The sequence below is a fragment of the Amphiura filiformis genome, chromosome 5, assembly GCF_039555335.1.
Source record: "Amphiura filiformis chromosome 5, Afil_fr2py, whole genome shotgun sequence".
Classification (NCBI taxonomy): domain Eukaryota; kingdom Metazoa; phylum Echinodermata; class Ophiuroidea; order Amphilepidida; family Amphiuridae; genus Amphiura; species Amphiura filiformis.
The window spans coordinates 41,070,357-41,082,356 of record NC_092632.1 but is presented as its reverse complement, the minus strand read 5'-3'; the positions used below and the strand labels follow the sequence as shown (position 1 = coordinate 41,082,356).

The 12,000-nt window shown below is 37.8% G+C and overlaps 2 protein-coding genes across 2 annotated transcripts; both read right to left on the bottom strand.

Moving 5' to 3' along the window:
- Window positions 1-755: 755 nt before the first annotated feature.
- On the bottom strand, window positions 756-6,326 carry LOC140153128 (coiled-coil domain-containing protein 97-like). Its single transcript, XM_072175770.1, is given in 4 exon segments — window positions 756-1,062; window positions 2,863-3,252; window positions 3,255-3,542; window positions 6,163-6,326. Coding segments are annotated over 3 exon segments (765 nt in total). The 5' UTR covers window positions 3,505-3,542; window positions 6,163-6,326; the 3' UTR covers window positions 756-937.
- LOC140152199 (coiled-coil domain-containing protein 97-like) lies at window positions 4,425-11,380 on the bottom strand. Its single transcript, XM_072174498.1, is given in 4 exon segments — window positions 4,425-4,477; window positions 7,952-8,059; window positions 8,062-8,631; window positions 11,249-11,380. Coding segments are annotated over 3 exon segments (693 nt in total). The 5' UTR covers window positions 8,594-8,631; window positions 11,249-11,380.
- Between the last annotated feature and the right edge of the window lie 620 nt (window positions 11,381-12,000).

Sequence of the window (12,000 nt, the reverse complement as noted above, 5' to 3'; positions counted from 1 at the left end):
ATTAACAATGATGCGTCTGTATTTCTGCGCATACGCAGACGTGCCGGACGCGAGTTGTTAATCGGTGACGAACAATGGTTACACATGATGGAATCCCTTTCAACAACGGAAACAAGTTAAATATCATCTAATTCACATGATTTTTTCATTCAGAATGTCTATTGTCATTGCTACTCAAACTTAGAAGAAGGTCAGTGATTTCTCTGTTGATATCAGCAATAAAACTAAAGAATAAAGCGGTAATGTTTAGCTGCTACCTCCAACATAAGAGAGTGTTTACGCATAAGTTCCATGACAAATTTAACGCGCTCACACATAACATGTACACGACTACGCGTAACCTTGTGTTCGCGTAAACACTACTGGACTGTTGATTCATCATTGATTAACGCTTGGCTACTGTACAAAGGTAAAGGAAGAGTTGTTGAAGATGGGTTGTAAACTTGAGCAAAGTAATTGAACCAGGTCCATCTAATATCACCAATTGGAGCTTGGCAAGAATTTAACCAGATACTTTTCAGGTAAGTTGCAATGAGTGTGTTTTAATAATTTCAAGGCCTTGCCAAGAAACCAATAATAAACTCCTCCAATTGCACACACAAATCATACCTACACATTTCACCTGTCCATTGGTATTTCACTCTTTTCATCATCACTTGTCCTTTTCTCTTCCACATCATTACCAAAAGTTTCCCATTCTTCCAACTCTTCATCCTCTTTCCTTCATCCTCCCCACCCATCTTTACCCCATCACCACCCTAAGCCCCAGACCCAACATCCTCAGGGTCCTCATCATCAAAGTACATCTCCTCCTCATCTTGAGTTCTGATATCAACAGAGTCATATTCTGCATTGTTGTCCACTTCAGAATAATCAAAATTGTCTTTTTTCTTGTCCACTCAGGAATCTTTGGTGCATGTGGGTTAAAATTCTTGTCTTAATATGGCTTTCTCTTGCACAGTAGCTGGTGTTGGTTCCCAGTCTTTGTATATGGGGTACCCATGCTTGTCATACTTTGTTTTACTTGCTTTCTTCTCGAGGATTTAGAAGATGTTGGCTCATCTGAAAAACAACATTTAAAAAAAGCTGATGAAAAACAGAAATGACTTTAAGATTAATTATGTGTGGAATACTTAAAATAATTTGCATTCAATATTCTGAATGTCTAACTAGTGGCCAGTATTTACTATGAATTCAAGCATGCTTCAACATTAAAAAGAAAATGGTTAAAACAAGAACTGTGCAGTGCATAAAGATGTTTTGATATCCATATGAGGTACAGTGATGAAACTTTGTAGGGATAGCAGGGCCAGAGGTTCTCTACCTGATTAAATTTTCAGCACAAAAGATGCTAATTAAGTACCGGTAGCTGATTTATATAATTGTTCCCATTTTTTTTTCTATTTTTATGAACTGCGAATGCATCTTAAACTTAAAGAGGTGTTTGGATTTGTTTATTCAAGATTTATTTGAGACCATCAAATTACTTTATTATGATTTTTTTTTCAATTGGTAGCTTTACCCACATGATTTATACATCGCTCCCATGCTTTTTAGACACCCTACCCTTTATATCCCAGAATTTGAACCCCCACTAACACCCTTTAACAGATTTTTGAATTCCAAACTTCCATGCTGTAGAAAGCGTGCCAGACAAACAGTGTTCATACTTTCATCCTATTAAGGGCTGGGGTATGAATGTTTGGACAGTATTTATTAATGGGACATTAGAGCACATCAGACATATCGAATTGCATTCTGAATCTGAAGAATGTCATTCTGATATCAAATAATTTTGATTTTTGAAATTACAATTTAATACACATTTTATGGCAAATCATTAAAAATTGATATTTTTGATATTTAACAGTACTTGAAGTAAACTTAATAAATCTGATGATTTATACAATGTAGGTGGGATGAAAAGCCGACGATCAATTGAAAATTTTGACCTTTTGTATTGAAGATATGGATTTTTTTCCCAAAACAACAACAAAAATTAGGTCTTTTGGGGGAAAAAATCCATATCTTCAGTATGAAAGGTCAAAATTTTCCATTGACCGTCGGCTTTTCCTCCCTGCCACATACACTTTAAGAATATGTCATTAGATTTATATAATTTACTTCGAGGACTGTTATATATCAAAAATTTGAAAAATATCGAATTTTTATAATTTGTCATAAAATTTGTATTATATTGTGATAAAAAAAAATGAAAAATATTTGATATCAGAAAGACATGCTTCGTATTCAGAATGCAATTCGATAGGTCTGAGGTGCTCTCATGTCCCACAAAAAATACTGTCGAAACACAATAAACACTCATTTTAGATCCCTTAAGGTATTAATCTGTATTGATTGAACAAATTCATCAGGATCGGTAGAGTAACTCAGTAGATATGGTTCTTACTTCTTAGTATCTGATCCAGAAAGTTCACTTACTTGTGTACGTTTCAACAACACCTGTTGTGTTTATCAACACTTGATGGGTAGTGACTGCTATTGGCGACCGACGCTAGAAGTAGTTCCAGCATTGATCTTGGAGTTGCTATAGAAATAAGAAAGAGGAGGGCACCACCATGAATAGAGATGAAGGACAGTACCAAAAATCTCACATATGATGAGTTTCTGAAACAGGGATCCCTTGGAGGCAAACCAACTGGCAACTCCAAGATCAACGCTGGAACTACTTCTAGCGTCGGGTGCCAATACATGTAGCAGTCACTACCCATCAAGTGTTGATAAACACAACAGGTGTTGTTGAAACGTACACAAGTAAGTGAACTTTCTGGATCAGATACTAAGAACCTTATCTATTGAGTTAAATCAGAATTGTCTAGAAAATTACAAGTATATATTTACCTTTGTCACTACTTTCTTCTTCATCGTCCTCCTCCTCATCATCATCATCCTCCTCCTCGTCCTCATCTGAATCTTCTTCCTCCATCATATCATCCTCCAGTTCTTTTTCCCTTCCATACCTCTCTTTTAGCTCCTGCTCCACTATAAATGTTGACAGAATATTGGAAAACCTCATATCTGCAGGATCTATTGTTGTTTTCCTCTCTTCATCAGTTTGATACTGTCCAATCAGCTGCTCAAACATCAAAGGATCCCGCGCCTTCATCTCATCATCGCTGAAAAATTTTCCTTGCTCTTGCAATTTCTTCAGAGCTTCAGTTACCTCCGATTCATACGCTAACGCCGATTTTAATTTGTCCAACCTTTTCCTGACTTCTCTCAGATAAAATTGACTTCATATTGATGGGATAGATCATCGAAACAATCTAAATCGTCTTCCTGTAAATATTTGTGAAATCGTTCCAAAAATACAACAGGATTGTTATGCCACATGTCCACTAAGAGTGTGAATTTTTCGTCACTACCGATATCTTCTTCATCTCTCTGTTGGCTTTTAATAATTGCTCCACTGCTAGCTATATGAGACAGCATCCTAGTGACTGCTTCTGGAGGATCTTGAGATGATTCTGGTGCAGTTGCCATGGTCACATTTACATTGTTGTTCAAGATAATCGTGGCACCTGTTTAAAATAAATAATAAACTTCAATTAAACGAACATTATAATTAAAACAAATTGTAGGCCTTGCTAACAAACATAAAGTAGCCTTTTGGGCTATTCCATTAAAATCCACACTACCCCTGTGGAAAACTTAGGAAATATCTTTCAAAGTGGGAATATGAATTTCAAATGGAATGAACACATTAGGCAGCTCCATTTGAATTTCATACACCCTCTGAGAAAGATTCAATCTGAATCTTCCACTAAGGGAAGGTGAGTTTCAAATGGAGCTGCTAATTAAAGCCATGATTTCTCTGTGATACGGAAAAAACTGCAAAATTCACGGAATTCAGGGTTTGCTCACAGAAATTTGAAAATGCCACGAAGTAGTAAAAATCTGTGTAAAATGTCTAACTTTTGTGTCGATTTGCAAAAAAAAAAAAAACAGTGATAATTTAGCAGTAATCAACCATTAAACAATCCATTCTAGCATTTATTCTAGGCCTCACGATGCAAGATTCTGTCCGATACAGCTATCGGAAGTACACACAAGACAATTGATGATGCTTAATTTTAATGGGGATGTTGAGGGGAGACTACAGTAAAAAGGTACATATAATTATATAAGACAAATTGCACTTTTAAAAACATGCTTGTATGGGAATGTATGCACTTTTCAGTGCTTTATAATGTAAAACGGAAAATCACAGAATCATCCAATTTGTAACACGGAATTTAAATTTTGTAACACGGAAAAATCATGGCTTTAGCTGCTAATGTATTAATACATTCATTCCATTTGAAATTCATACTCCCCCATGGAAGATATTTCCTAAATCTTCCACAGGGGTAGTGTGGATTTTAAATGGAATAGCCCGTTGCTTTATTTCATGAAAAGTGATGCTAAGTAAAATCAACAAGGATTATGAGGTATGTTCTAGATATAAAGTTGTCCCCTGCAAAACACACAATAAGGATACAATGTACATAATCAGTGACCATGATCATGGCATTGCATGTGCTGCCTCAGACTGTGGTCACCATGTACATTATACGTGCAACTAACAATCCCTACAAACACGGTTTAAGTAAAGGCTCAAACCGAGGATTGTCCATGGCCTAGGGTGGGCCAATTAGAGGTTAATGACTGCGCATCAGTTGTTTTGAGGGTATTGTGAAACATTGTGTCTTGATATTCCTCGGTTCCAAAGCACAATGTTTAGATATTTCACAATAAGGTACCTGAAAAATAACTGATGCAAAGTCATTAACCTCATTCATAACTAGACATTCGCTTTTCGTATCTCTTTCCTTGTTGGAAAGGTATAACGTTGACGAGATAGGAACATGTACCTAACATCCGGGACCTACTTACACTTACACTTACACTTACGGTTTAATGGGAGGTGGATAGGCTAAAGTGCCTTTATAACCCCATATCTCTTCCAATGACTATCAAGTGCATTTTTGAAGGAGTTCACATTTTCTGCACTTATGACTTGCTGTGGGAGATTGTTCCATCCATTTACAGTTCTCTGGGAGAAAAAGTCCTGTCTACACTTGAGTGATTTGGTTAATCTTGGCTTGAATATTTTCATACTGTGCCCTCTTGTGTTGCTCTCATCAACAACTTGAAAGAATCTATCCTTGTCTGTATTTTCTAGACCTGTGAGGATTTTGAATGTCTCAATTAGATCTCCGCGGATTCTTCTCTCCGTGTTTGGCTGAGTAACGGTACATGAACACGGTCTTTTGTGCCTATGTAAATTAGTCATTGTGTAAAGCTGTGTTTATACCCATGGCCCATGGGTTACTCATCATCAGACTGAATCATTGTCGTTAACTGCACAAGTTATGTGTGCAATTCTAGAGAATGTTGACCCGACAGAGGGTGTCAATATAGGCCGACGTGTCGCTTTTGAAAAACAGCGATTCATGCGCATGCTCACCAGGCAAATACGACGGCGATTTAGTACACTGATCATGCGTGCTATTCAGATTTCTGCAAAAGCGATTGAGTATAAATGCATCTTTAGAAATGACCGGCGATTGTGTGTTCTCAAGTGAGTTTTATCATGTTAATTAGTGACCTGACACACATTTGTATTGGTTCGATCAAGCATTGATTTTGATCGTCCAAGCATCTCCAACAAATTTTTCAATGTAAGTGCCTCTAGCCCTAGTGCAAGTAAACACGGATACTATGGCCAGAGTTCTAGGGCTATTCATAACCGTCACTTTTCACTTTTTTAAATTCAATTTACGTCACATTTTCTTCTTTTAATTTGAAAACAGAGCACAATTTTAACTTTTTCTGTCGTTTTCCCTGTAAAAAATCGAATAGCCCATTAAGGAAATAGGCCTACCGCTAGCGACCAATCACACTAGCACGCAATCATGCGATTGGTCATGTCCAAATATGGCGGCCAGCGTCCGCGTAAATTGTTCGAACGCGTAACACGTCACGTAACGCGGTCATTGTAGAGCGTACTTTTAGTTACATCACGAGACGCGGTCATTATAGTACTTTTTCAATGACCTGCATTTGCGTCCGTGTATTTAAAAGTTATTATCTGTGATTGGATCGCACTTTAGCTGCGTATATTAATGAGGTTATGAATGCTGTACAGTTTTTTCTCACCTTTAATTATGTATATCTAGATGACAATTTCTTCTGCCTTTATCGAAATCGTACAAATCTACTAACACAAATTTCATTTTATAAGCTTACTGATCGAAATTCCATTGGACTGGAAAATGGGCGACAAGCTATCTATAATTATTGACCTTTGCCCGTGCAGTAAATGAACCAATCAATTAGGCCGTAAATAGAGTCCTATGCGCTGATCAAAACAAATGAACCAATAAAAATTGCCAACACATATCCTTTTGGCAACCTGTTATTTACAGTTATTGACAGCATCGTGACAGCAACAAATTCATTTTTAGCAGGCAGACGGTGAGCAGGTGCAATTTACTTTTTAACCACATGAGTCATGATTATAAAAGAAATTCTATGTAAATATGTGTTTTTAACAGATAGATTTATTTCATCGCTAGCCTATAATTTCAGTTCAAATGAGAGTGGAACTTGTATTACTTGTAGTTTGTAGAAATTTGAACATCATGTCTTTCAATTTCATGTTCATCATGCACATGCACCATGCATGGATTCTACATGTATTTGGAAGAGGTATCAGCTTCAGCTTCAGTTCAGGGGTAGCGTTATATCCAGTCTGGACACATCACACTTCATGTGTGATGTGTCCAGCTAATCGGCAAACGAACATATAAGGTGGACAAGTTAGCATAACGGCTTGTCAATTTACGCTTTCTGAAAACACTCTTGGCTTGCACATAACATACAAAACCACAAACTTCAACATGCACTACTCAGAAAATAAAACAAATATTAATTATTACCGATCCTGCAGATTAACTTACATAATCGTTAATTTCATGGCATCCCGTTGCTCAGAATTGCAAAATCTACGAAGAACTGTCAAATGCTCTGTGGATGCGCTTCATAAATCACAGCAGGTGTGAAACTGACTTTATACCACTTGCTCGCTTTTGCAGAAAAGCAAAGTCTTGTGGCACTGGGGCATGACGTCATGGACGTGTGCAAAATTTGCGACAGGCGCCATAACCCGTTTTGCAAAAACCATTCATTGCAATCGTAAGCCAATCAATGAACGCACCAGCCTCACACGGTATTAATTAATGTGACCCGCCAGTAAAGTATGTCTAACCTGATTGGTTTACAAAACTACTTCAACATAATTGCTAATCCAGTCAGCATGCTCAATGCTTAAGGCCCGGTCACACTGTGACGAATAGGGGTGAACGGCAAGCGACGTTAAGCTGCGAATTGCAATTTTGAATTTACCGCCACTCATCGTGGTTGCCGTTAGTTGTCGCTGACGAATCCGTCAGCGACCGCGAGACTGCCGAAATTATTACGTCGGGAAATTTTCAACATGTTGAAAATTTTGTGACGACAAAAAAGGTAGTTGTGATTCCGTTCAAATTTCGTTGGAGACCGCAACCCTCATTTCTTTGATGTTTCCATACCGTGCGAAGCCGTCTCTAGTCGTTTTGAGGTCGTCACAATTTAGTTTGGTAGTCGCTGTCAACGACCATTGACGAAAAACAACGGTAAGCGGCGTCACATCTCGAACCCTGACGACCGCTTGCGGCAAGCAAACGAAATTATAACGATCTTGGTGCGACAGTGACTTTTTGTCCGGAGAGCGGATATTGTTTGCAGTATCGTTTGCGAGTACCTGCGGCATTGAAACGGTGGTCTGCGATGGGTTACGATTTTTAAACGATGGTCAACGATTTTAAACTTTTTGTGCGATTCATGAAATAGATATATGCATTTGTAGGATTGTAGAAATTAATCAAGTCTTTTTTATGGTCGTTACCTTTGTCACTACTTTCTTCTTCATCGTCCTCCTCCTCATCATCATCATCCTCCTCCTCGTCCTCATCTGAATCTTCTTCCTCCATCATATCATCCTCCAGTTCTTTTCCCTTCCATACCTCTCTTTTAGCTCCTGCTCCACTATAAATGTTGACAGAATATTGGAAAACCTCATATCTGCAGGATCTATTGTTGTTTTCCTCTCTTCATCAGTTTGATACTGTCCAATCAGCTGCTCAAACATCAAAGGATCCCGCGCCTTCATCTCATCATCGCTGAAAAATTTTCCTTGCTCTTGCAATTTCTTCAGAGCTTCGTACCTCCGATTACGCACGCTAACCGCCGATTTTAATTTGTCCAACCTTTTCCTGACTTCTCTCAGATAAAAATTGACTTCATATTGATGGGATAGATCATCGAAACAATCTAAATCGTCTTCCTGTAAATATTTGTGAAATCGTTCCAAAAATACAACAGGATTGTTATGCCACATGTCCACTAAGAGTGTGAATTTTTCGTCACTACCGATATCTTCTTCATCTCTCTGTTGGCTTTTAATAATTGCTCCACTGCTAGCTATATGAGACAGCATCCTAGTGACTGCTTCTGGAGGATCTTGAGATGATTCTGGTGCAGTTGCCATGGTCACATTTACATTGTTGTTCAAGATAATCGTGGCACCTGTTTAAAATAAATAATAAACTTCAATTAAACGAACATTATAATTAAAACAAATTGTAGGCCTTGCTAACAAACATAAAGTAGCCTTTTGGGCTATTCCATTAAAATCCACACTACCCCTGTGGAAAACTTAGGAAATATCTTTCAAAGTGGGAATATGAATTTCAAATGGAATGAACACATTAGGCAGCTCCATTTGAATTTCATACACCCTCTGAGAAAGATTCAATCTGAATCTTCCACTAAGGGAAGGTGAGTTTCAAATGGAGCTGCTAATTAAAGCCATGATTTCTCTGTGATACTGGAAAAACTGCAAAATTCACGAATTCAGGGTTTGCTCACAGAAATTTGAAAATGCCACAAGTAGTAAAAATCTGTGTAAAATGTCTAACTTTTGTGTCGATTTGCAAAAAAAAAAAAAACAGTGATAATTTAGCAGTAATCAACCATTAAACAATCCATTCTAGCATTTATTCTAGGCCTACGATGCAAGATTCTGTCCGATACAGCTATCGGAAGTACACACAAGACAATTGATGATGCTTAATTTTAATGGGGATGTTGAGGGGAGACTACAGTAAAAAGGTACATATAATTATATAAGACAAATTGCACTTTTAAAAACATGCTTGTATGGGAATGTATGCACTTTTCAGTGCTTTATAATGTAAAACGGAAAATCACAGAATCATCCAATTTGTAACACGGAATTTAAATTTTGTAACACGGAAAAATCATGGCTTTAGCTGCTAATGTATTAATACATTCATTCCATTTGAAATTCATACTCCCCCATGGAAGATATTTCCTAAATCTTCCACAGGGGTAGTGTGGATTTTAAATGGAATAACCTGCTGTTTTATTTCATGAAAAGTGATGCTAAGTAAAATCAACAAGGATTATGAGGTATGTTCTAGATATAAAGTTGTCCCCTGCAAAACACACAATAAGGATACAATGTACATAATCAGTGACCATGATCATGGCATTGCATGTGCTGCCTCAGACTGTGGTCACCATGTACATTATACGTGCAACTAACAATCCCTACAAACACGGTTTAAGTAAAGGCTCAAACCGAGGATTGTCCATGGCCTAGGGTGGGCCAATTAGAGGTTAATGACTGCGCATCAGTTGTTTTGAGGGTATTGTGAAACATTGTGTCTTGATATTCCTCGGTTCCAAAGCACAATGTTTAGATATTTCACAATAAGGTACCGAAAAATAACTGATGCAAAGTCATTAACCTCATTCATAACTAGACATTCGCTTTTCGTATCTCTTTCCTTGTTGGAAAGGTATAACGTTGACGAGATAGGAACATGTACCTAACATCCGGGACCTACTTACACTTACACTTACACTTACGGTTTAATGGGAGGTGGATAGGCTAAAGTGCCTTTATAACCCCATATCTCTTCCAATGACTATCAAGTGCATTTTTGAAGGAGTTCACATTTTCTGCACTTATGACTTGCTGTGGGAGATTGTTCCATCCATTTACAGTTCTCTGGGAGAAAAAGTCCTGTCTACACTTGAGTGATTTGGTTAATCTTGGCTTGAATATTTTTCATACTGTGCCCTCTTGTGTTGCTCTCATCAACAACTTGAAAGAATCTATCCTTGTCTGTATTTTCTAGACCTGTGAGGATTTTGAATGTCTCAATTAGATCTCCGCGGATTCTTCTCTCCGTGTTTGGCTGAGTAACGGTACATGAACACGGTCTTTTGTGCCTATGTAAATTAGTCATTGTGTAAAGCTGTGTTTATACCCATGGCCCATGGGTTACTCATCATCAGACTGAATCATTGTCGTTAACTGCACAAGTTATGTGTGCAATTCTAGAGAATGTTGACCGACAGAGGGTGTCAATATAGGCCTACGTGTCGCTTTTGAAAAACAGCGATTCATGCGCATGCTCACCAGGCAAATACGACGGCGATTTAGTACACTGATCATGCGTGCTATTCAGATTTCTGCAAAAGCGATTGAGTATAAATGCATCTTTAGAAATGACCGGCGATTGTGTGTTCTCAAGTGAGTTTTATCATGTTAATTAGTGACCTGACACACATTTGTATTGGTTCGATCAAGCATTGATTTTGATCGTCCAAGCATCTCCAACAAATTTTTCAATGTAAGTGCCTCTAGCCCTAGTGCAAGTAAACACGGATACTATGGCCAGAGTTCTAGGGCTATTCATAACCGTCACTTTTCACTTTTTTAAATTCAATTTACGTCACATTTTCTTCTTTTAATTTGAAAACAGAGCACAATTTTAACTTTTTCTGTCGTTTTCCCTGTAAAAAATCGAATAGCCCATTAAGGAAATAGGCCTACCGCTAGCGACCAATCACACTAGCACGCAATCATGCGATTGGTCATGTCCAAATATGGCGGCCAGCGTCCGCGTAAATTGTTCGAACGCGTAACACGTCACGTAACGCGGTCATTGTAGAGCGTACTTTTAGTTACATCACGAGACGCGGTCATTATAGTACTTTTTCAATGACCTGCATTTGCGTCCGTGTATTTAAAAGTTATTATCTGTGATTGGATCGCACTTTAGCTGCGTATATTAATGAGGTTATGAATGCTGTACAGTTTTTTTCTCACCTTTAATTATGTATATCTAGATGACAATTTCTTCTGCCTTTATCGAAATCGTACAAATCTACTAACACAAATTTCATTTTATAAGCTTACTGATCGAAATTCCATTGGACTGGAAAATGGGCGACAAGCTATCTATAATTATTGACCTTTGCCCGTGCAGTAAATGAACCAATCAATTAGGCCGTAAATAGAGTCCTATGCGCTGATCAAAACAAATGAACCCATAAACATTGCCAACACATATCCTTTTGGCAACCTGTTATTTACAGTTATTGACAGCATCGTGACAGCAACAAATTCATTTTTAGCAGGCAGACGGTGAGCAGGTGCAATTTACTTTTTAACCACATGAGTCATGATTATAAAAGAAATTCTATGTAAATATGTGTTTTTAACAGATAGATTTATTTCATCGCTAGCCTATAATTTCAGTTCAAATGAGAGTGGAACTTGTATTACTTGTAGTTTGTAGAAATTTGAACATCATGTCTTTCAATTTCATGTTCATCATGCACATGCACCATGCATGGATTCTACATGTATTTGGAAGAGGTATCAGCTTCAGCTTCAGTTCAGGGTAGCGTTATATCCAGTCTGGACACATCACACTTCATGTGTGATGTGTCCAGCTAATCGGCAAACGAACATATAAGGTGGACAAGTTAGCATAACGGCTTGTCAATTTACGCTTTCTGAAAACACTCTTGGCTTGCACATAACATACAAAACCACAAACTTCAACATGCACTACT